Source organism: Mastigoproctus giganteus, chromosome 11 (assembly GCF_048544385.1).
Source record: "Mastigoproctus giganteus isolate SK-2022 chromosome 11, ASM4854438v1, whole genome shotgun sequence".
NCBI lineage: Eukaryota > Metazoa > Arthropoda > Arachnida > Uropygi > Thelyphonidae > Mastigoproctus > Mastigoproctus giganteus.
Window position 1 is genome coordinate 70,264,951 of NC_143585.1, and position 26,871 is coordinate 70,291,821.

Sequence of the window (26,871 nt, forward strand, 5' to 3'; positions counted from 1 at the left end):
GCTCCCAGTGATTTCTTCTTGATCTCAAAACCAAAGTTTTGCAATAAAGTAGAAACTGTTATTTCAGAGATCCAGGAAAAATCACAACACAGTGAAGGTCATCCCTTAGCATGATAATTTGTAGTTATGCTAGCTAAAGAACAGAGACTGTATTATAGAGACATTATCTTTACCTCATATTACAGCCATAATATAAGATAAACATGTATGAACTGGCATACCAAAGTAGTTGACATACCAAGGAACTCCCCTCACCCCCAAGCAATCACAACTAATTTTTTTTTTCTTCCCTTCTAGCTAACTTTGTACCTGTGGATACTTTGCCACGGATTTCTCATAAACCATGTACTACCATGTGTGAATTCTGCTTATTATCACACTACTTATCTTCCTGTACAGGCATTCCTTTGTTCTGCAAATTTTTTACTGCATGTGCAAACAAACTTCACATGTAGTATGAATCTCTTTATGCACTGGGAATAAAATAGCACTGAGAAAAAGGTTAAAGTCTTGGTTGAGAAGTAGTGCAGTTGTGGAAGGTTTTCATTGTTGTTGGTTTTATGGTGCACCAACATCTTGAACTGATTGTGCCAACATTCTGTGCAAGTGTATGTATTCCTGGGCTGATCTGAATGTCGTGCAAGTTGAAAAATTGCAGGATACAGTTGAAGGTACTGCAACTGTTGTAGGAGTTTTTTTTTTTTTTTTTGTTAATCGTTGGCGCATCAGCTTCTGTGGCCATAATGCACCTCCCAAAGTTTTTGCATTTTACTCTGATCCAAGCCTGAGGCAGGATTTGAACCTGTGACCTTTGGGTTGCCAGGCAGGCACTTTACCCACGTTGTAGGAGTTAATGGTAGAGACAGGAGGGCAGTGTGTAGTAAAAGCCGCTGTGCTTACCAATCAGTTTGTGGTTGATTATAAGGCATCGCAGCCTGGCATACTTGTCTTCTTCACATTTATTCATATCAAGGATTGAATTCTGATGTGGTCAATATAGGGTGTATGATTTCTGATGTGCATCTATTAAGACATTAAATAAGTCCTTAAGCAGTATATGCAATCTCTAGCTATGGTTTGAGATCACTCATAATTCACAGAAGTCTGAGAATGTTCAAGCTTGTTCAAGTTTCAGAGAAACTTGTTAACATTTTCTCCAATAAGTAGTATTAGTAAAGGCTAAAAGATGAATTCTGATGTGGTCAATATAGGGTATATGATTTCTGATGTGCATCTATTAAGACATTAAATAAGTCCTTAAGCAGTATGTATATATAGATATATATATTGTGTATGTTTAAAAAAGTCTATACACCATATCCACTCTTCCCACAAATAAAAGCTGCTGAAACAATTGCCCTCTAAATCTGTCAGACTCTCAAATTTCACCTCGGGGAGGCAGTTTATTTCAATGTTAAGCATGTCATTGACCAAGCAAATTAATTGGGGGGGGGGGGAGTACAGTATCAGTTTTCTCCAGAAGTCAGTATTTATACTTCTGGTTTTCATATCCCTATTTAATGTGAAAATTATATCACTGATTTTCCTTCCCCTGCCAAGTTTCCAAGCTCTGTAACACATCTATATGACCAGATAAGGCACCTGCTTCCGGACCCTTTTGGCGAAGAAATTCAATATCTTTCTTTAAATGCAGAATCCAAGTTCTGAATAAAACATTCTAAATGCAATCTCACTATCACCTTGTATAATGAGGACTATGGCCATCTTCTTTCTACATGCAAAGGTATGGTAGATTACTGAGAAGACAGTGTGCATAGTCTTGATCATCTCTTTATGTTGAACAGTAACTTTCATTTCTGACTGTAATGTAACAGCCAAGTTTCTCTTTCTCTCACCCCCAATACATCCTTCAGCTCTATTGCTCCCATGTACAAGTTATCAAGTTATTTTCAGGTTATAACTTTTCACATGTAGAATCTTACATCTTGCAGCATTAAAATTAATTGCTTTTCAACCATCTATAAAGACTGTCTGAAGCTCAGCCAAACTTATATCATTGATCACCCTGCCAACCATCATATCTACAAATTTCAACACTGTACCCTCTAATCTCCTTGGCAATATCATTCAAGAAAATCAGGATGACCAGTAATGCACCTTTGACCACAGACCCTCATGGTGTTTCCTGCTAATCTGTATGTAATTACCATCTCATTCTTTAGTTTTGCATTCATTAACTGGCTAGTCAATCCAAACCTCAAGTGATCCTTGAGGTTTGGTGGTAGGGCTACTTATAACTCTGAAAGGGAGCCATTTATAACAACTGTCTCCTCTGCTTCAGCCATCCATCATTCCATCTCAGGATCTTGCTAGTAGTCCCAATACACACTTCAGCTTGAACAACATCTCTTGACACTAATCTCATGTGTGGGACTGTGTCAAATGCTTTGCTAAAAAGTCTAAACATATGATGTCAAAATATTCCTTGTATCCAACTCATGCTAACTACATCACAGAAGTTTAGCAATTTGTTAAGCACTTTACAAAGCCATGCTGTGATCCATTTAGAATATTATACTTCTCAAAATGACCAGTAAAGCACCTTTGACCAGACCCCCATGGTGTTTCCTGCTACCAAAGTCAAGCTGATCTGTATGTAATTACCATCTCATTCTTTAGTTTTGCATTCATTAACTGGCTAGTCAATCCAAGGGATAATCTCTGAGTCCAACATGATTATGGCCTCATGATTAATTCTAATAGTTGATGTACTCCTTTAGCCATCATCTTCAATGCCTGAATAAATACCACTGTACTGGAAACAATCCACTTTCAAGCTGAGTAATTTTTATTAGGCTTCCCTCTGTAATAAAAATATCACTTACCCTATAGTTGCCTATGTTAATACAATAACCATCAGTCCACAAGGGATTTACAATATAAAGCTCAATAAAACTATCTATTGAGCTCATCAGCCACATTAGCTCAATTATTAATGACTGTACCATTGCACACAGATCCTATATGCAATGGTACAGTCCGTTGTGAATGTTGTTATTTGGTTTTTAGGAGCATTAGCAACTAAGGCCATATTGCTCCGGGATATGCGGTGGTCATTCCCTGACCTTTCCGCATCCTCCGTATTTGGTGATGACGGGCTCGAACCCCGGTCTAATCAAGAAGTGTGTGCTACGCACTACCGCTCCTTCCCACCTGGCTACGGAGGTGGCACTGTCCGTTGTGAAAAGAGTAAACCTAATCTGATTTACTCTTTTCACATACAAATAAAACTTGTCCTCATTCTTTGCTCTCTTAGCCAGTGAGTTCTTGTACTCAGATTCCATCTACCTAACCCTGTCTGTGGTTTTGTTACATATCAACTTATATGAATCAGTCTCCTGTTACTCTGTTCCATGTTGTCTTCTTCTGTTATATGAACCCTGCTAGATACCTAAAAATGGAATGAATGCCTTTCAAGTTTCCAATAACTTTATGTACTTTCCCTCAAGTACTTCATCCCCATTTATAAATAGACCAAAAATCTCCTTAGTCCATGATAACCTCTTTTCTTTAAATTAAAGCCACTGCTCTTATCCATAACTAGTGAAATCTTATTCACCTATTTTAAGGCTACTATGGCTGCCTGCTGGTAATAATTCCTGTGCTATCATATTTGTGATATTCCTGCACCTCTGTTGATGACTACATCAAGGATTTTTGTGTCCCCCTCTACTTTTCCCCAGCATACTGATATAGATAACATATTATAAGTTTATTAAAAAAAAATTTTGGGTCAATAAACCAAAAAAAAAATTTTGGGTCAATAAACCAGTACTTGATTATGAATTTCTCTCAAAGGGGTTGTCACATTAAATTGAGGGTATTCAGTTAAATACTAGTGAAATGACAGTCAATCTGGGTGATGTGTTATCCAGAGAAAATAAATAGCAATATACTTATCTTCATGGGGAAGTGCTACTTATTTGAAATATAAGGGTAAGGCAACACATGATTTTCTTCAAGATGATATGAAACAATATGATATGAAAATGTTTGATGCTTTTCTGTGCAAACTTTAGTTTTCCATTATAGCCACATACAAAATTATGCATTTACATTACTCATATAAGTTATTGAAGTTAATTTGCCTTGTTATCTGGGTTATGGTCACACAATCAAATTCTGAAAGAATGAATATGTCATACTTTGAGTGCAGGAGGGGAATCTCTGTTTATAAAATTGGAATAAACATAATCCCTTTAAAAAATCGATGGCATGACTAAAATCAGTGTGGAGCAACAGTATTATTATTAAAGAAAAATTAAATTTATAACACTTTTGACTGTGGTTGTGTGCACTATCACCACATGCAAACAGATTTTATTAATGCCAACCAATGTGCCTTTTAATTTTTTCTCATGTGATAAGCAGACAATTATACTGTATAAGAAACAGACTTGAGACCTGAGCATTGTCTTTTTTTTTTTTTACTGACCTCTTTTTTATTGGTTTCTTTAGCATAGAATACAATAAACTTTTGTAATCACTTGTGCATGGACAAACAGAAGTGTGTATGCAAGATGCATGGCTATGTACATGTGGTGCAGCTGCCATGAGATGAAATACAGATATTGTCTGTCTATACTGTATTAGTTACCTTTAGCTGACAGTATGTAGTTGTTTGCTACTCCAAAGACACTGTCAGCAAAAGGTAACTAAGTTCCAGTGTGATTGGGCATTTTTTTTGCACTGGAATGAATTATGGCCCCATTTTTTGTGCTGATAGATTAATAATTCTTTTAAAAACTGCAATAAAATTGCCATTTTTATGTTCAAAATATAATATTACAAGAATATTTTAGCAATTAATTTAGAGTAAAATTTACCAAGTTCGACTAATAAGATTAGTTCCATCAACAAACTCGGCCCACATGCAAGCCTCCCCTCCTAGTACCAGCTTCTTCTGTGCAGAAGTTCCTACAAAACAAAATATGTTAATTAAAAAATACAGAGAAATGTATTTATAAAATACATTTCTTTATTTTTATTATTCCTCTATATTTAGAAAATAAAAAAATGAAGAAGTAACTTTTGTGAGGAAACTTAACTTTATGAAAAATTATAAAAAAAAAAAAAAAAAATTATATAAATTCATTTAAAAAAAAAAAATAGAACAGAAAGTGCCATGACAGATCAGAATGGCATAAGAATTTAAGAGATTCTCATTTCAGTTAAAGAATTATTTTTTTTAATCACCTACAAAGATAACCTGTTTGTATGAATAAAAAACTTTTTTTTTTTTTTTATGTACAGGCATCTGTTACATGACATACTCTCCTGTAACAAGAATTCAGAGTTATACAATTCACCTTTTAGGAAGATACTTCACACTTATGCTAAATGGATTTCATTGTTATTCACTCAAGAAAGAACCCAAAAATCATAAATTTTTCTTTTTTTTTTTCTTTTTCAAATGTGATACCATATCATGTGCTGGATGTAGCCATTTCAGATCTTTCCTTTTTGATGCACACTGCTGTAAGCTTTACTTGTTCTTTTGCCAAACTTTGTCCATTTCAGAACTGAATATGAATGACAGCACAAAGAGCAAAATCAGTGTGTCAAAAAGTCTACAAAGCCACAAATTTTACAGAAATATGTTGAAAGGTGCCATGTTGTGGATATTTCTACTACCTCAAGATTTCCAGAATCAATAGTGGGTTGATTGATTGATTGGTTTGGTTTTTTATGGCGCATTGGCAGCTGTGGCCATAATGCGCCAAGACTAGGTAATATTTAAAAAGTTTAAATTCTCGGTGACCTAATTAGTAAGGCCACCATGTCGAAATATATAATAATGTAACAAAAGCATAAATTAAATACAATTAAAAACTTTTATTAATTTAAAATAGCTAAAAACAGCAGACACATTGTCATTGTCAGATAAAATCTGACTGAGTGTATACGGCTCAGTCAGATGGTTAAAAGCGGTAAAACGGATATTGCTAAAATCTGGACAGTCAATTAAAAGGTGTCTGATAGTTACAGTTGTACCACAGGACACACACATAGGAGGGTCATCAGCCCTCAGCAAAAACGAATGAGTCAAATGACTATGTCCGATGCGGGTCCGGGCAAGAACAACTTCCTCCTTACGATTCCTGCGCAGACTAGACTGCCACGGTTCAATTACAGGCTTTATACAATATAGTTTATTCCCAGTCTGTCTATTCCACAAATCCTGCCATTGGGAATGTATCTTTTGCTGTATTGTTTGCCTGTAGTCTGTATAGGGGACTGACAGGCAACGGTTATTATTTGGAATTGCTGATTTGGCTGCGGCGTCAGCCAAATCATTTCCCTTAATCCCAATGTGGCTAGGAATCCAGCAGAAGCGGATGTCATATTCACGTTCACGGAGGAAGTGAATCTTCTGCTGAATGCTAGACAGAACTGGATGAGAATTATATTTCACGGTTATTAAAGCCTGTAACACGCTGAGAGAGTCAGAATATAAAATGAACCGTTGGTGTTGGCATTCACTAATGTGATCCAAGGCTAACTCTATTGCGTGCAGCTCTGCAGTAAATATGCTGCATTCAGAGGGAATCTGCTCCGATGTAGTGCTGTCTGTAAAGACAGCAGCAGATCCCACATATGATTCCGACTTCGAGCCGTCTGTGTAAACTGGCGCGAAGTCAGAATATTCAGCTCGGTGTGCTGAATAAAGCTGCAGGTAGACAGACGATGGAGTGTCCGACTTTCCCCAATTTCTAAGGGACAAGTCACATGCCGGAACATGAGCATGCCAGGGTGGAAGGGGTTGCTTCGGTGTTTGAGCAACTTTGTCTACCTTGATATTAAGTTCTTTGAGTAGCTCTTGGAGACGAATACCAAAAGGACGATTGGCAGTCTTTCGAGTGTTGTACAAATTTTCCCATCGTGGCTCAAAAACGGATAGCCACGTAGGATGGTCTGGCAAGGATTTTAGTTTTAGAGCGTAGTTTAGAGACAATTGCTTACGTCGAAGCGATAACGGCGGTTCGTTTGCTTCGACGTATAAGCTCTGGACAGGAGATGTTCGAAATGCTCCAGTAGCTATACGGAGGGCCTGATGATGGACAGGGTCCAGCCAACGAAGTACACTGTCTCTGGCCGAATTGTATACCAGGGACCCGTAATCAAGTCTGGATCGTACAAGTGCACGGTAGATGCGTAGTAGGGTGCATCGATCCGCACCCCAAGATGTAGAGGAAAGAGAGCGCAGAATATTCAGCCCTCTTGTGCACCTTGTGCGGAGTTGACGGATGTGATCCAGAAAGGTTAACTTTTTATCAAATACGAGTCCCAAAACTTTTGTATCCGCCGCTACTGGAATAGCATTATGTCCGAGCCTTAATTCAGGTTCAGGATGAAGATTACGCTTGCGACAAAAGTGCACGCAAACGGTCTTCTCCGGCGAGAACCTGAAGCCATTAGCAAGTGCCCAGGAATTAAGGCGATCAATGGCTTTTTGCAGTTGTCTTTCAATAACCCTCATGTTGCATGACTGACAAAAAATGCTAAAGTCATCAACATAGAGGGCACTGTTTACGGTTGGAGGAAGTTGTTCTGTGATGGAATTTACTTTGATGGCGAAAAGCGTGACACTTAAAACTGATCCCTGTGGTACTCCCTCCTCTTGGCTAAAGGAACGAGAGAGTGAGGATCCCACACGAACTTGGAAAGATCGATTGTCTAAAAAGTTTTTAATAAAAATGGGGAGTCGTCCCCTAAGACCAAGGCTATGCAGATCTTTTAAGATGCCAAATCTCCAAGTTGTGTCATACACTTTCTCCATGTCAAAGAACACCGACACCAAGTGTTCGCGTTTTAGGAAAGCATCCCGGATGGATGTTTCCAGTCTAATAAGATGGTCCAAAGTGGACCGGTTTCTTCGGAAGCCGCACTGGATATTGGAGAGAAGGTCATTTGATTCTAAGTACCAAATTAACCGAGAATTGACCATTCTCTCCAGGATTTTGCACAGACAGCTAGTCAGAGCAATAGGACGATAATTGGTAGTGACTTTTGGATCCTTTCCTGGCTTAGCAAAGGCAAGAACGATTGCCTTGCGCCAGGAATCCGGAAACTGCCCTTCGATAAAGATTCTGTTATACAGAAGGAGCAGACAATCCATAGATTTTGGTGAAAGATGTTTAATCATGTCATAATGGATGCCATCTGGTCCAACAGCACTTGCTTTGGAAAGAGCGAGGGCTCTTTTAAGTTCCTGAATAGTAAAATCCCCGTTGTAGGGATAGAGGCCCTTGGACTTAAAATTAAGTGCTTCTCTTTCCAGTTTATGTTTCAGGACCAGGAACTCTGGGGAATACGAAGCTGTTGCAGAGATGTTAGAGAATGTTTCCCCAAGAGCATTGGCTATTGCAGTTGGATCTGCAATAGCGCATCCATTATAATCTAGGATTGAAGAAGGGTGGGATGTATATTTTCCCTTCATTTTCCGGATTTTATCCCAGACTACCTTAGAATTGGTAGTCTGGTTAATAGATGACGTAAAACGGATCCATGATTCCTTTTGACTCTGACGGCGAATGTAGCGTGCTTTGGCTCGTGTGCGCTTGAAGGCTATTAGATTAGCAGTGGTAGGATATCGACGGAATATCCCCCACGCTTTGTTTTGGGCCTTTTTTGCTGCTGTGCATTGTGAATTCCACCAAGGTTTGGGAAATGGTGGAAACCGGTCAGATGTTTTTGGAACAGCTTTCGCAGCTGCTTGGACAATAATTTCTGTGATGTACTTAACTGCATCATTGATAGGCTCCTGACTGACTGTACTGAGGTCAAAATTTGCCTGATGTTGGAAGGCATTCCAGTCAGCCTGATCAAACTTCCACCGTGGTAACCTAAAAGGAAGACATGGTCTCCCACTGTGTAACAAGGTTATCACAGGGAAGTGATCACTTCCGTATAGATTCTCCTCCACTTCCCAAGTGAGTGAAGGGAGTAGAGAAGGGGAGCAGATAGAGAGATCAATGGCAGAAAACGTACGGGTAGGCATGTGGAAGAAGGTGTTTGTTCCAGTATTTACAAGGGAAAGGGCATTGTCATTGAGCATACGCTCTATGACCCGTCCCCTTCCATTGATGATAGCACTACCCCACAGGGTGTTATGTCCATTAAAATCCCCAAGAAATAAGAAAGGGGGCGGCAACTGCGTTACAAGATCATCAAGGGCTTCCTGGGAGATGTCAGTCCCAGGTGGCAAATAAATAGAGCAGACCGTTAATAGAAAACCCACTGTAAGGCGAATTGCAACAGCCTCTATGCTGGTTGTAATTAGCAAGGGCTGAACTGGGGTCTGATTACTCACAAGGATAGCCACTCCTCCATGAGCAGGACCATCCGCAATTCTATCCTTACGAAAGATTGTGATGTTATGCATGGTGGGATCATCGTTTGCTTTTAGATAAGTCTCCTGCAAGCAAAAGCAAACTGGCTCATGCTTTTGCAGGAGGGCCTTGATGTCATCAGTATTTCGCCGGAATCCACGACAATTCCATTGTAGGAATTTAGCCATTATTTTGGCTTGGTGGGTCCATCAGGCGGCTTCCGAACTGCTGAGGGCTTAATTTTATCAGTCTTGGCTTTATCTTTTTTGGGGAAGAATGGACGCTGTCCCGTGTCCATTTCTTCCTCCGCGAAGAGTTCCAAGACTGATTCATCCGGTACCTCCTTGTGCTCGACATCCATTGTTTCTGTTTTATCTGTTTTATCTGTTAGCTCTTTACCACTTGGTTTTGGTAGTGGTGGAGCACTCGGAGGTACGGATATAGGAGTGGCAGCTGACTGTGTTTTTTTGGTGGGCTTTTGTGAACTCAATAAATAGCGTGCAATCGGAGTGAATGACTCTTTTGGTGGTACAGTCATCTCTGTTTGTGTACCGATAGTGCACTTCGCAGAAACCTTCTGGGCATATGAAGGTTTCCCGCTATTTATTGGTTGCATGCGTCTTCTGGCCTCTGGGTAGGAGATATTCAGCTCTGTTTTTAGTTTTTGGATCTCTTTTTCATCCTTCCACCGCTGGCATGCTCTGGAGTAAGCAGGGTGCTCTCCTTGGCAATTTATACAGATCGGTTTAGAAGCTGAACATTCCTTGCTCTCGTGATCTTTTGAACCACATCGAGCACAGGCAGGGTTACCACGTCAAGCCGTTTGTGAATGGCCGTATTTTTGGCATTTAAAGCACCTCAGTGGGTTTGGGATGTAAAGCCGCACTGGGCAGTTTAAATAGCCTGCCTTGATGGAACTTGGAGGCCGTGGGGTGTTAAATGTTATGATGAGAACTCGGGTAGGGACGAGATTCCCATCCTTCCGCATTGATATTCTCTTGACAGCCGTCACTCCTTGGTCTTTTAGTTCAGAGCAGATCTCTTCCTCAGAGACATGAAGAAGATCCCACTCTGAAATGACTCCTCGTGAAGAGTTCAAAGTTTTGTGGGGTGTTACACTGATTGGTATTCCCCCTATGGATGTCGCATTCAGGATTCTTTCTGCTTGCTTTGCACTGGAAGCTTCGATTAAAAGATCGCCAGAACGCAGCCGTTTTACAGATTTTGGTGATCCTGCCAGCCCTTCTAATCCTTTCTGGATAAAGAAGGGTGACATCTTCCCAATTGACTGCTCTCCGGTAGAATGGAGTATGAGGAAAAGCGGTGTAATAGGTGGTCGTTTATCCTCAGTTCTGGCTCTTTTGGCAGAATTGGTGTCATTCTCATCTGATCGGTTAGGTAGGGGCCTTGTTGGGGCCCCAGAAGAAGGATTTAAATTACTCATGAGAGTAAAGAAAAAATGTCTGATGCCTAAGTACCTCACCCACCACGGAGCCCTACGAGGGGGCGCCCACTCGTGAACTAGCAGGTACTGCGTACACGAATGGGACGCCGAGTTCGCTTAGAACACCATACCCACGTTACCAATAAATCTTTATCCGTCCCAGGACCATAGGGAGGGAGACTTATTGGAACGCAGTTGACCCTAGCAGTATAAAACCACCCGCCGATTGATCCCAGTCGAGCCGGTCCGGGACCACCCGTCTCGTCGAAGCAGGGGCCAAAGTGGTGTATTGAAGCTGGGCCCCTCAACCACCAGGATCCCCCTTTCCGCTTCCACGGGTCGCGGCGCACGGCTGCACACGCCGGATTCCAACGATGTAACCCTGGAACCAAGGTATGGGCGTTAGATCCCAGTGATGCTAGTCTGGAAAACCAGCAGCGTCACTGGGAGGTCCCCTCACCACGTACAGGTGCCCACGTCGAGGGGTCAATAGTGGGTACAATAAAAATAAATGAAAAAAAAAAAAAAAAAAAAAAAAATGTTCAACAAATAGTGGGCTTCAGGTTCAAAGATTACACAACTAAGGGATAAAGTTTTGGAAAATATGGAAACAACTTTTGTTTCCTTTTACTCAAATGTTTAAAATATACTGAATTAAAATCTAAAAAATATAATGAAATAAATTTCTAAAAACACAGGAGTTTTTGGCATCTGTATGTTGCCTTTACCAACTACAAAATTTGCAAGAAGGCAGAGAGTATAAATACAGGAAGGGGGGAATGCAGAAGTCTAACAGATTTTATTTGTATATTTTTAATAACAAATTAATATATTCTGAAATCTGGTTGAAACAGTCAAAAATTATTCATGTATCCAGTTCCTGACCTAAGAGGGGTGTTTCAGTCATCAAGGAGGATGTTAATATACCCTTCTTCTGGTTTGAATAAAGCATTTTGCTTGTGCCCTTTTAAATGTTATGTCAAGCATTATTGTTTTTAAAGTTTTTTGTGGATAAGTTTCCAATGCTTCTCAATGTCATTGAAGATAAAGAAACGGATAAAGCAACAGATGCTTTGCACTATCACATTTGTCAATTTCAAATTTCTACTAGACACTACTACAAACACAGTTGTCCTTGGTTGAAGAGCTGACAATTACAAAAGGAAATTTTAAATATAACAGATTATCTCAAGTCATGCTTTGCATTTTAACAATTCCTGAGAGTAGCAATTTTGAGTGTGAAAAGATATTCAGCCATATGAAGAAACAAAAATAGTCCAGGTCTTCTCTTTCTGGTGAAACTTTGGAAATACTCCTGATAGTCCAAGTCCAGACAGCAGGGTCATTGTTATAAACAAAACTTTGACTCAACATTTCTGAAGAAATAAATGTCTGAAACAGTAACTTCCTTGAAGCAGTCACAATTAGCTGGTGTCTAACAGACAATACAAACAAAAATCCAGAGATAGAAAAATCTTGGATGCACTAATGTTGGAAAGCATACTGTATTGGTAAGCAATCTGATGGCTGTATCTTAATGTAAAATATATGTGTTGTCAATGAAATTTAATTTTGAGTCCAAAATCTAGATAAAAAAAAAAAAAAAAAAAAAATCTGCTTTTTTTCTGATAAAAATTATGAAATCTTCTGTTTTCCAATTCAGAGACTGGCAGCACACGCTTGACATAATATTTAAAAGGAACAAGCAAAATACTTTATTCAAGCCAGAAGAGAATATTAACATACTCCTTGATGACTGAAAAACTCTGAAGTCAGGACTGGATACATGAATAATTCTTAACTGCTCCCACCAGATTTCAGAACCATTTGTTAACAACAGTTCTATCATTGTGGAGAGCAAGTGGAGTACTTAGCTCTTGCAGAATGACTGGAACTTTGCTGATATCAGCTCCATCAGTGTTTCAGACTCCCAAGTGGCAGCCCTAGTTGCCACTACTGAAAGAATGCCCACAACAAACTAATATGTCAGATGAAAGACATTATAGTGAATACTACTTTTTGTGATTACTTCAGGATATAACTTAATTGATAACAGTAAATGGTGAAACAATAATGCACCTGTTCAGGTGCTGTTTATTTATGCAGAGTGGAAATGTGCATATAAAAATGTGGCAGTGGACAGAAAGAAAACATTAAAATCAAGCAATATAAAATACTTTAATTTGATTGTCCACTATTTCTTTAAGAGAGTCATCAATAAAAATGAAACTGTCATGTTTCTGGAAATTGATAAAAACCATTAAAAACAAAAAGAAAATATTAAAAATAAAGAATGAGGAAAGGGTTAGAAGGGTAAAGTAGAGATACAGTACTTTCTTTTATTGAGTATTACAGCTCTGATTCATACTATCTAATTTCTATTATGGAGTAACAACACTGACAACCATACAAACTAACAACAGTAACTGCACACACAGTGTGTCAGAGTTTAGCATTAGTAGAGGCATACAATGCAAGAAAGCAAGCTTATGCAACTTCAGCCAAAAAAACCCACTCCCATTTCACCCCTCCATTCGTTCCAAATACCTGTCCAGCTCAGCCTTATATTTATTTAGGCTTTCGGCTTCCACAACAAAAGATGGAAATCTGTTCCACCAATCAACTACTCACTGGCTAAAGGCAAATTTCCGCACATCTATTCTACAATCTTTCCTCAATTTGAAACTGTGCCCTCTCAGGTTCTTAGTCTGAGCAAGAGGAAGAATCCCATCAGCATTCAGCTTGCTCAACCCATTCAAGGCATTATACACCTCAATCAGATCACCTCGCAGGTGCCTACTCTCCAGGTGCTGCAATTTGCAGAATTTAAGCCTTTCTTGGTATGAGCATCCACTTTGTTTCCTTCACCAATCTTGTTGCCCTTCTTTGTACTCGTTCTAGCAACTCTACATCCTTCCTAAAATGAGGCCTCCAGACCTGTACACAGTACTCTAGGTGTGGCCTGACCATTGCCTTGTATAACGGGATAATCACTTCCCTATCACTTCTAGCAAAATTCCTATATATTATTGACAAGACTACATGACCTGCCCTGGCAGCCCGTCAGCACTGTGCAGCAAACTTTATATTTGACTGCACAATTACCCCAGGTCTTTTTTACTTTCCACTTCCTTGAGTGTAGTACCACACAGTCGGTACGTTTCTCTTCGGTTATTGCTACCCATATGCAGTACTTTGCATTGGTCAATGTTAAACTTCATTTGCCACTTCTTAACCCATTTTTCCAACTTATCTAGATCCAGTTGGAGTAGCATACTGTCTTTACTGTCATTAAAAACCCTGCCAACCTTTATATCATTTTCAAACTTGGACAAGAAACCTGATATACCATCATCAATATCATTGATAAATACTGAAAACAACAATGGGCCCAACACTGAACATGGGAAACTTCACTAATAACATTTTCCCACGAAGAGCAGTGTCCATTCATTACCACTCTCTGTCGTCTCACATTCAACCACCCTTTTTTCCATTGTAGCAAGATACCATTAATGCCATACCTCTCCAATCTGTACAGCAGTCTTCCATGTGCAACAGTATCAAAAGCTTTCCTGAAATTCAAGTATGTGATATCAAAATTATTTTTGGCATTGTTTCTTTGTGACCACATCATAGTATCCAATCAAATTGGTCAGACAAGGCCTTCCTTTAACAAACCCATGCTGTGTGTTAACTATTACAGCAGTCTTGTCTGGATGATCCTGCAATGCTTTTTTAACCAGTGATTCCATTATTTTCCTTGGAACAAAAGTTAAACTAAGAGATCTGTAGTTACTTGTGTCACCTTTTGAACGACCTTTGTGAATTGGTGATACATTTGCACATCTCCAGTCCACCCCTGAGTCCAAGGAAGCTCTCATAATTATGGCTAAGGGTCTGCTTACTTCCTTTGCTATCTCCTTTAATATAACTGGATAAATCCCATCCAGCCCAGGTGCCTTCCTTATGTTTAACTTCAACGATTTCTCCTCCACTTTGCTCTCAGTTATTACAAAATCACTTAGTAGTAGTAGTAGTGGCATATGATGCAAGAAAGCAAGTTATGTGCTTATGCAGCATCAGCCATAAAAAAAAAAAAAAAAAAAAAAAAAAACACACCATTCAATCCAAATGCCTGTCCAGTTCCTCCTTAAATTTATTCAACCTATCAACTTCCACAACGACAGATGGAAGTTTGTTCCAGCAATTAACCACCCACTGGCTAAAGGCAAATTTCCGCACATCTATTCTACATCTATCCTTTCTTAATTTGAATTTATGCCCCCATAGGTTCATAATCTTAACAAGTGGAAGCTACGTTTCTCTGGGGTTACTTCTACCCATATGCAGTACTTCGCATTTGTCAAGGTTAAACTTCAGTTGCCACTTCTTAGCTCATCTGCCCAAATTATCTAGATGCTGTTGCAGTAGCACACTGCCATTACTGTCATTAACAACCCTGTGAAAAACTTCTCATGTGTGAATGTAGATGCAAAATACTCATTCAGTTTATCAGCTACCTGAGCATGATCATCAACAGTCAACCCAACTATGTTAAATGGGCCAATCTGATTCATCCCTTTCCTTCTAGAGTTTACATAAGTAAAGAACTCTTTGCATCCTTTGCCAAAGATTTCTCGTAATCTGCCTATGCCTGCCTAACCTCCTTTGTGACTTGGTTACAGACCAGTTTATATCTGTCATAAGCCTCTGTGTCACCTGATACTTTATATGCATCCCATACATTCTTCTTCTCTGCCACAAGCCTCTGTAGCCAGGTGGGCAGGAGTGGCAGTGCGTAGCACATGCTTCTTGATTAGACCAGGGTTCGAGCCAGTGACCACCAAATACGGAGGATGCGGAAAGCATTAGCATTAGTAGAGGCATTTGATGCAAGAAAGCAAGCTTATGCAGCATCAGCCAAAAAAAAAAAAAAAACCCACTTCCACTTCACCCCTCTATTCGTTCCAAATACCTGTCCAGCTGAGCCTTAAACTTATTTAGGCTATCAACCTCCACCACAAGGGATGGAAGTCTGTTCCACCAACCAACCACCCGCTGGCTAAAGGCAAATTTCCGCACGTCTATCCTACATCTGTCTTTCCTCAATTTGAATTTATGCCCTCTCAGGTGATTATTCTGAGCTAGAGGAAGAATCCCATCAGCATTGAGCATGCTTAAACCATTCAAGGCTTTATACACCTCTATCAGATCACCTCGCTGGTGCCTAGTCTCCAGACACTGTAATTTGCAAAACTTAAGCCTTTCTTCGTAAGAGCACCCCTTTGTTCCATTCACTAATCTTGTTGCCCTTCTCTGTACTCGTTCCAGCAGCTCTACATCCTTCTTGAAATGAGGCCTCCAGACCTGTATACAGTACTCTAGGTGTGGCCTGACCATCGCCTTATACAATGGAATAATCACCTCCTTATCCCTGCTGGAAAAATTCCTGTATATCATTGACAATACTCCATGAGCTACTCTTGCAGCCCGTCTGCACTGTTCAGAGAACTTCATATCTGCCTGCACAACCACCCCCAAGTCCCTTTCATTCTCTACCAGTGTCAGTGTTGTACCACAGAGTTGATACGTTGCTCTGGGGTTGCTGTTTCCCATGTGTAGTACTTTACATTTGTCAATGTTAAACTTCATTTGCCACCTCTCAGCCCATCTGCTCAACTTTTCCAGATCCTGTTGCAGCAGCATAGTGTCAGTAGTGTCCTTGACAACCCTGCCAACCTTTGTATCGTCTGCAAACTTGGACATTAATCCCGATATACCATCATCAATATCATTTATAAATACAGAAAACAATAATGGACCCAACACTGAGCCCTGAGGGACTCCACTAATAATATCAGTCCACGATGAGCAGTGTCCATTGATTACCACTCTCTGTCTTCTCCCCCTCAACCACCCCTTTATCCATAGCAGCAATTTGCCTCCAATGTCACACTGCTCCAATTTGTGTAGCAGTCTTCCATGTGCAACAGTATCAAAAGCCTTTCTAAGATCCAAGTATATAATATCAAAGCTATTCCCTGCATCCAGTTCTTTTGTGACTGCATCATAGTATCCAATCAAGTTGGTCAGGCAAGACTTCCCCTTAACAAAACCATGCTGTGTCTGAGCTATAACTGAAGTCTTGTCTAAATGATCCTGCAGTGCTTCTTTAACCAGTGCCTCCATTAATTTTCCTGGAACAGAAGTTAAGCTCAGAGGTCTATAATTACTTGTGTCAGCCTTTGATCCTCCTTTGTGAATTGGGGTCACATTTGCACATTTCCAGTCTATGGGTACCTCCCCTGAGTCCAAGGAAGCTCTCATAATTATGGCTAAGGGTTTGCTTACTTCCTTTGCTGCCTCCTTTAATATAACTGGATAGATCCCATCCACCCCGGGTGCCTTTCTTGTGTTTATCTTCAACAGTTTCTCCTCCACTTTACTCCCAGTTATTTCAAGATTCTGTAACTTACTGCTAGAGTTGAATACACCTCTGGCATTCCCCTCGCTGAATAACTCCTCATGTGTGAATGTCGATGCAAAATATTCATTTAGTTTGTTAGCTACCTGAGCAGGATCATCAACACTTGACCCATCAATATCAAGTGGACCAATCTGATTCATCCCTTTCCTTCTAGAGTTTACATAAGTAAAGAACTCTTTGCTGTTTTTCTTTGCATCCCTTGCCAACGATTTCTCGTAATCTGCCTTCGCCTGCCTAACCTCCTTTGTAACTTGGTTGCATATCAACTTGTATCTATCATAGGCTTCTGTGTCATGTGTTAATTTGTAAGTATCCCATGCATTTTTCTTCTCTGCCATATGCCTCATTAGTTCATCTGACATCCATTTTGGCCTAAACCTTGAACAATATTTCTTAGTTGGTATGTAAAGCCTAGTAGCTTCCAAGATAAGTTCTTTGAATGCTTCCCATTTTGAATTTGCTGTTGGTAACATCATCAGTTGGTCCCACTGTATAGAATTTAAATACTGTCTCAGTCCATCTTAGTCGCCTTTACGGAAGCAATAACCCTTCCCTTTACCCCTAATGGTAGTTACCTCTTTGAGTAAATCCCACTTCAGCACACTGTGATCACTGCCACCTAGTGGTTCATTTATCTGCAGATTCTTAATGCATGAAGAATCACTGCTGATAATCAAATCAAGAGTATTACTCCCTCTAGTTGCCTCCCGAACATGCTGATGTAGAAAACAATCATCCAATAAATCCACAAAAGCCCTGCTAGTGTGTGAGTATCCAGCCCCCAAATTCCAGTCAATATCTGGGAAATTAAAATCTCCCATTATAAGACACTCTGATTTACTGGCCCACTCTATTTCCCTGTACAGTTCCTTATTATACTCATCAGAGTCATTAGGCCTATAGCACACTCCTACTCTCAATTTTGATCTCCCAATGTTTATGTCACACCAAACTGACTCCACACTGCACTGTCCAGCGATGTCAACTGGCTTCACTTCCTTGGTTTTTATGTGTTTCTTAACTAATAGCATAACACCTCCCCCCTTCCTATCCTGTCTATCCTTTCTGTAGACGTTGTACTCCCCAAATTGCAGTTCCGCATCCCTTATATCTGTGTGACACCACGTCTCTGATATCCCAACAATATCTGCCTTTGATGTTTTGAGCAATACCTCAAATTCATCAAATTTATTTACTAAACTCCTAGCATTGGTGTACACGCAAGTATACCTGCACCTGTTTCTATTCTTAGCTACCCTAACACAACCCATGTGTTTACTTGTACCGCAATGGCTCCCAGCAGTCTCTGAAATACCATGCATCTTGTTTTTCAGGCTTCTGCTCATTCTAATAGAAGCAGTGCAAGAATCTCTTTCACCTCTACCAGTGGCTACTGTCAATCTATTGGTCTTTGTCTCCCCCCAAGCTAGCAGTTTTCCGACCCACCTAACACTGCCTCGATAGCATTAGCAAATATTCTTGCACCCTTTCTATTTAAGTGTATCCCATCCCTGTAGAAGCAATCTCTCCTGTTAACAAGTACAGTCCAGGCTGAAAAAAATTCTACCCCTTGAGCCTTGCACAATCTTTCCAGGGCCGAATTGATCGACAAGGCTCTCATCATATACTCCCTCCTATCATGTCTGGGCAGAATTGCAGACACTTTCAAATTCAACCCTAATATTCTCGGCTTTTGTTCAACAGTGACCTGTACTTGTTAAGTAATTCTGCCGGTCTCCTACTCTTAATATTATTAGTGCCAACGTGTACAACTATATCACCTTTTGTGCCCTTAAAAGATGATATTCGCTCTACAACGTCATCAACCTTTGCCCCTGGCAGACATACCCTGGTCCTGTTCCACCTATCTTTTTTACAAAGCATGTTCCCCGTTTCCCTGATAATAGAGTCACCAACAACTACTAGTTCCTTCGGGACCAGCGCATTCTGCCTTGGGGGTTGTCTCTGTGTCACGCGATGCCCAAGTGCAAGCTCTGGCGTTGATGTGGGCAGCTGAGAGCTTGATGGGCCCCTCAATTTAGTTTCTTCGAGGGCATCCACCCTGTCCTTCAAGCTCTCATATAGGCCCATAAGAACGCCGAGTTGTTGCCTGATATCGATACACTCCTTGCATCGCGCACACACAAAGACATCCCCCTTGGCAGTATCATGTCCCGTACCCGATTGCTCTGCAAACATCAAGCAAACAGTGGATTTTATAAGGCTGTGAGTCAGAGGACAACTGCCCCCCTCAGTTCTGCTCTGAGCCACAGCACTTCCATTAGCTTGAGCCTTTTGCTTTGCTGCTCTGGTCTGAGTCATGATTCTATTAATTTATTAATTAATTATGTTATGTTATTAATTATATTACGTTTGTAATCTAAGTCGTTATAGGTATTTATTTAAACGTACAATTTAACTGCTAACGAAGTTCAACTAACGCTATCTAGTACGGTATATAACCTACGGTATATCTAGTACGGTATCACAATGGCGGGAAAGTTAATAACGGTAGCGGTAGTTACGAACACGTGGAAACCCTTACCGATACTTTTACAAGGCCGAGTAAAGAATAAATACACCAAATTAATCAAAAAATCACAAAATTATGTTATACTACTAAATTTAAATCAAAAGTTTTAGAAAAACAATAATTTCAAATCAATAAATAAGAAAAATCCACTTAGCGGCTTGGAACACGACCGTCACTAGTAGCCTCGTCAGCAGCAGCCAATATGATATTCAACAAAGGTCAGGGAATGACCACCACATATCCCCGGAGCAATATGGCCTTAGTTGCTAATACTCCTAAAAACCAAATAACAAACAAACGAGCCTCATTTACACTGAAACATTTACAAACATGCACTGAACAGTATTTCTTAGTTGGAATGAAAAGCCTAGTAGCCTCCAAAATTAAGTCCCTGAAGGCTTCCCATTTAGAATTCAATGTTGGTAACATTATCAGTTGATCCCACTGTACAGAATTTAAAAACTGCCTGAGACCTCTGTAGTCACCTTTACGAAAGCAAAAGCCCTTCCCTTTAGCCTTGATGGTAGTTACTTCTTTTTAAGTAATTCCCATAGTAATACATTGTGATCACTGTCATCCAGTGGTTCCTTTATCTGCAAATTCTTAATGCATGAATAATCACTGCTGATAATCAGATCAAGAGTATTACTCCCTCAGGTTGCCTCTCGAACATTTTGCTGTAGAAAACAGTCACCCAATAAATCCACAAAAACCTTGCTAGTGTGCAAGTGACCAACCACAAGTTCCAGTCAATATCTGGAAAGTTAAAATCCCCCATTATAAGACAATTCTGATTTACTGGCCCACTATTTCTCTGCACAATTGCTCATTATACTCATCAGATTCATTAGGCCTATAACACACACACCTACTCTCATATTTCCTTTCCCAGTGCTTATTTCACACCAGACTCAACACTGCACTGTCCACCAACATCAACTGGATGCACTTCCTTAGATTTTGTGTTTCTTAACTAAGAGCATAACCCCCCTCCTCCCTTCCTGTACACATTGTACTCCCCAAATTCCAATTCTGGACTGCTTATATCTGTGTGACACCAAGTCTCTAATATCCCAACAATATCTGCCTTTCATGTCTTGACTAGAACTTCAAGCTCATCAAATTTACTAACTATACTTCTAGCATTGGCGTACATGCAAATATACATGCACCTGTTCCTACTCTTAGTTACCTTAACACAGCGCATGTATTTACTTGTTCCACTATGACTCCCAGCAGTCCTGGAAATCTCCATTACTTTGCTTTCCAGGCTGCTGCTCATTCTAATAGAAGCAGTGCAAGAATCACTTTTGGCTCTGCCTGCGGCCACTTAACCTTTTAGTGTGTGTATCCCCCCCCCAAGCTAGCAGTTTTCCGACCCATCTAACATTGCCTCAATAGCATCAACAAATATTCTTGCACCCTTTCTATTTAAGTGTACCCCATCCCTGTAGAAGCAGTCTCTCCTGTCAACAAGCACAGACCAGGCTGAAAAAAAATTCTACCCCTTGAGCATTGCACAATCTCTCCAGGGCCGAATCGATCGACAACGCTCTCATCATATACTCCCTCCTATCATGTCTGGGCAAAATTGCAGACACTTTCACGTTCAACCCTAACTTGCAACTTTATGTAATTACGTAACATCTCGATTCAAGAATAAATTGGGATGTTACGTAATCACTTCCACTGCACATGCATAAACTGCAATAAGGCAAAAAAGCAATTACAAAAACCGAAGTGTCATTACAATAAATGTTGTTTCCCCTATGTATTAGGATAAATCTGATCAGGGCTTGATAAAAGTGATAACATTATACCAGTGATGATTATGGATCATGAGCTTATTGTGTTCATGGATAAATAACATTATCCACGATCACAATAAGCGGCATGCACTGTATTAATTATTTGAAAAATAATACTGATCTTATGCAAATTTCATTAATTGGTTTACTGAATGGTAAATTGTGACTGACAACTAGTAACAGTTACCACTGCTTAGGAGTAGTTATTCTTCATTAGTCCGATGACAGAATCTTAGAGAGAATTCATAACTACATATCTTATCTACACTTAGGAATGAAATCCCAGACACCACTACTAGATATCACATTCATAAAGTCAAAATTAATTAAATGGTAAATATCAAATATTGGATATACAAAATCAGAATAAAATTTACCATTGAAGCCATATGGATCACAAGCATAATAATCTACCCAATCATTGCCATAATTTATATAATTTAAATACCAACAGGTTGAAAGTAAAGTTTTGTAACCAGCTGCAGTTGTCTTGGCCATTTCTGGAACATGAGGGTCTTTCCAAACATGAATAACAGTATCAGGTTTCACCTATAAAATTAAATGAAAATAACCTTAGATTTTCACCTATAAAATTAAATGAAAATAACCTCGGCCACTTGCTTAATTTTACATTTAAAAAATATGTAAAATTAAGCAAGAAAACTGCTTAATTTTAGATATTTTTTAAATGTAAATATAAATTTAGTTGAATATATATATATATATATATATATATATATATATATATCCAAATATTAGATAAAAATAGAAATGTTATTTGTTTGTTTTTTTTTTTCCAAATTTTATTAACTAAAAAAAAAGAAAAAAAAAGTTCATTATAAATGGATATAACGCATGGCAGCTCATATTAAACAACTTATTGCTACTGTTTTGTCAAAGAATTAATTAATTAATTGTCACTGTACATCATCTTGAGATCTCAAGGAGAGTCTGATTTTTAAATAAATAAGAGATTAATGTTTTGATGATGCCATTTGTTCAAAACTATTGAAATATCAATACAACTCATGGTAACATGAAGTTCATGTTACCAGTTTATGCATGCAGAGTTTAAACTAGGCATTTTTAACTCTAGTGGCTACAAAAACACAAAAGAGAAACTCCTACTTTTTTATATAAAAATATCATTTGTTGTGCTGATCAATTTTCACAATCCAGCTTTCAGGTTATAGCACAGATGTGAAATAGAGATTTTATAAGATCCCATCCTCCCAAGGTCAGCAATGCACATGCACAGCAAAAAAGTAAAACATATTCAATAATGGCAGCAATTATTTATTTTTTAATGTAACTTTAATAACAACAAGAAGTTGCAAGATACATTCTCAGCCCCAGTTTTAAAAGCATACAGTGTAGACATGTGAATTTAAAAAAAAAAAAAAAATTTTATACTAGTCAATAATAATATAACCATAGCAAATGTTTATAATTTCAAAAGTTAATTTTTCCCTATAATCCCATCCCATCCCTCAGAAACTTAACTTGGCCACTAGTAAAGATTTCCATTGACCTTTTTTATTTTCTGCCAAAACTATACTGTAAAAATAAAATATCACAGTCATTAATGTCAGCAGGTTAAATTTTAAAGATTAACTTTCATAATACATGTAGGCGCTTCCGTATCCAGGTGGGCAGGAGCAGCAGTGTGTAGCACATGCTTCTTGATTAGACTGAGGTTCGAGCCCGTGACCACCAAATACGGAGGATGTGCAAAGGTCAGGGAATGACCACCGCATATCCCTGGAGCAATATGGCCTTAGTTGCTAATGCTGCTAAAAACCAAAAAACAACAACAACATAATACATGTGATCAGCTGCATGTTATGTTATTTGGTTTTAGGAGCATTAGCAACTAAGGCCATATTTGGTGGTCATTCCCTGACCTTTCCGCACGGTCACGGGCACGAACCCCGGTCTAATCAAGAAGCGTGTGCTAGTTGCATGCATTTTTAATGCCTTGTTATGCTAGTATGAGGTATGACAGATGCCACTTTTTTAAAATTTCCTGTTATCCTTTTAAATTTGTAAATTAAATCAAATCCTTCTGTGTATCTTCTGCCCACCAATATTTTCTAACTGATTATAAAGTATTTTCTGTTTTCATTTTGATATATTATGAATTACAAGACATTATTTTTTTTTTTATTTGGTGTTTAGCATATTCCAGGTGAGAAAAAGCATCCAACTTTCCTCTAGGCAATCCCATTCCCACATGACATCTGTAAGATGCCAATGACAAGTGTCTAATCTTGCCAAAGCTTTGGTTTCTCTGGCTAAACACAAACAACTGACAAAAATAAAAACATTCACAATGCTACTAGATACTACACAAGCACCTGTGTTTCAATTTTTAAAAAGATTAATTTAATACTGTTTTACTACATATTTAAAAATATATAAAAAATCGTTATATTTAATAAAATAACTTACTATTTAATTCAGTGTTATAAATATGACATATCAATGACATGAACCACTGACTTACTTTCACACCATTATCAAAGACCTCTTGCCATACAATGTATTTCTTCTTAAGTGTTTGGATAATGTCCAAAAGCCTAACAAATATAAAACAAAAAAAAAAAATAAATAGATAAATAAGTACCAAGATACATTTTGAATTATTCCCCCCCCACAACATACACAACTATATGTATATAAAAGATGGTTAAGGAATTGTTCAAGTGCATTCGGGGAAACAACACAGTGCAATCCTAATTTGATATTATCTTCTTAAACTGTAATTTATTTTATTCCTTTATTCTGCTTTAGAAAAGTCAAAAATAATATCAGACCAAAGTCAATGCTTTGAAAAACTTTGTGAAAAATAAAATTAGAAACATCACATGGCCAACCTTTTAAATACTTAATACATTTCCGATAAATAATCAACTAATATTAAATATTATTGCTACTCTTTGGCAGATTCTGTGTTTAATTTCATTAATAAACACTATATGATAATATAATGATTACAGTACCAAAATTTTGCATAATTCTTGTCAATCTTCAAAGTGTGTTACATACTTTGTAATTTACAGACACCTGTAGTGAGTTGATATAACAGCTCAGACATTAATTACTGATTATCTTGATAAATAACAAGCATTAAAGTTAAAATATATATATCTTGAAATTTTGAAACCATGGATTCCACGAGAAAATGCAAACTGTTAAATATAATTGCAGTCATAAAATTTCACAAACATATCGATGATATGTTTCATAATTAACCAGGAGTAAAAAATCTTTACTTTTTTCAATTCTAATGTAAATTACCAAACAAGCTAATTTTAAAAAACTGGAATCTGAAATGCACCAAAACATTTCTTCTGAACTAGTAACAAATTATTAATGCATCTTATGAGTAGATACACTTCACTGCATGGGATAACAGTAGATATTTTTTTTTAAATATCCAAAAACTTAGCAGTTTGGTATATAAATTTAAAATACCATATATTACAATCTCTTCTTAAGAAGTGTCTATGGCAAAAAAAGAAGAAAACATACATACACACACTAAAACTGACTTATTGATTATATAATACCTTCAGCCCATAACAGATATACACTTCCATCACTACTATCCGATCTTGGTGCTGATGACATACCGAGCTGGCTTTTTGTTCTACTGGATGTTCCAAAAGCTGGGATTGGATTGGTCAAATACCTGCTTTGTGCAAGGCCCAAGAAACTATAGCAAAAAAAGTTACTGGGTAGCACAAAGACCACTGTGGTTTTGGTTACCTATGATTTGATTAAACCTGTGTGTGTACTGCCATCTGTAAAAAACTAAAGGTTAATTTTAAGAGTCTACACATCCTTGCTATTGACCAAAACAAAAGAAATTAATCAAAAATACAGTCGATCTCTCTGTGGTTCTGATTAATTGATTAAGAAAGAGAATTACCCCTTTCTCTCTTCAAAACGGTAGACTCACCCAACAACTTCTTTTGTGACTGAAGGAATATCCTTCAATTCACATATTATAAATACAAGAGGAAGATTGCAGTCATTATGAAATGCAATAAAAACACTAAAGCGTTTAGGGCATAAGCCTCAAGCTATGGAGGAATCTAGACTATGTATAAATATAGTGCAAGTGCATCAGAAATACATAGCTATATCTGAATAAATCAGAATATTAGTAAAACGGCATTCTCAGATGGATACCACCCATGGTGGTATCCATCTGAGAATAAGTAACATTAGTCTTCTCCTTAGGTGAAGCGTTACTTATTCGAAGTAGTGCAATATCATGGCAACTCGTTGTGAAGGTATTCACAATATGAGATATAACTTAAAACGATGCCGTTTTACTAATATTCTGATTTATTCAGATATAGCTATGCATTTCTGATGTGCTTGCACTATATTTATACATGCAATAAAAACATATTTTAAAATTATTTTCTTTGATTACATGTTCTAAAAGTACCTTTTTTATTATTATTTTTGCTCTCTTTGTTCAACTGAGTAGTACTGGATAGTTTCAAGAACTTTAGAATATATATATATATATAAGCAAAGTTATAAAAATTAAACAAGAGAAAAAGCTGGCAGATAGAAATGTAAAGAGCACAAGGTGTCAAACTAGTTTGTTTGTTTGTTATTTGGTTTTTAGGAGCATTAGCAACTAAGGCCATATTGCTCCGGGATATGCGGTGGTCATTCCTTGACCTTTCCGCATACTCCGTATTTGGTGGTGACGGGCTCGAACCCCGGTCTAATCAAGAAGCATGTGCTACGCACTGCTGCTCCTTCCCACCTGGCTACGGAGGCGCCCTGTCAAACTAGTAGAGAAGGGATAGAAAGAAAGAGAAGTATTTAGAGCAGATGAAAGGGAAAGAAGGCAAGAAAATCTAAGTGGTACTTTGAATTATGCAAAATTAAAACTTGAATTAGAAAGCCAATTAGACAGAATGAAGCTAAAAGGAAAAGTAAAAATAAATGATTAATATCAATGATTATAATAAACTAGCATACATCAAATAAGAGGAGGGAGAAAATATTTTATTTTTTTCCCTCCCCTTATTATAGCTACTTTTGCTGCTTTTACCCTCCTTATTATAAACTTTGTTTTTTTTTCCCTTTTTTTTTTTTTCATGCTATTTTCATTCTAACAGAGTATCCTCTTTTAATATTTTTTCTTCCATAGCTATATGCAGGCATAGAAATGCAGTTTGACAAACAGGTGTGGTCACATGATGAATTACATG

At 38.3% G+C, this 26,871-nt stretch overlaps 1 protein-coding gene across 1 annotated transcript in view; it reads right to left on the reverse strand.

Moving 5' to 3' along the window:
- The window catches only part of LOC150078108 (beta-hexosaminidase subunit alpha-like), a 165,183-nt gene that overhangs the window by 9,204 nt on the left and 129,108 nt on the right, over positions 1–26,871 (reverse strand). Inside the window, exons 11-13 of the mRNA XM_090385061.1 lie at positions 24,135–24,207; positions 22,006–22,177; positions 4,848–4,938 (exon numbers count right to left, since the gene is read on the reverse strand). Of these exons, the coding sequence (XP_090241187.1) occupies positions 4,848–4,938; positions 22,006–22,177; positions 24,135–24,207 (336 nt within the window). The remainder of the gene's footprint in view (positions 1–4,847; positions 4,939–22,005; positions 22,178–24,134; positions 24,208–26,871) is intronic.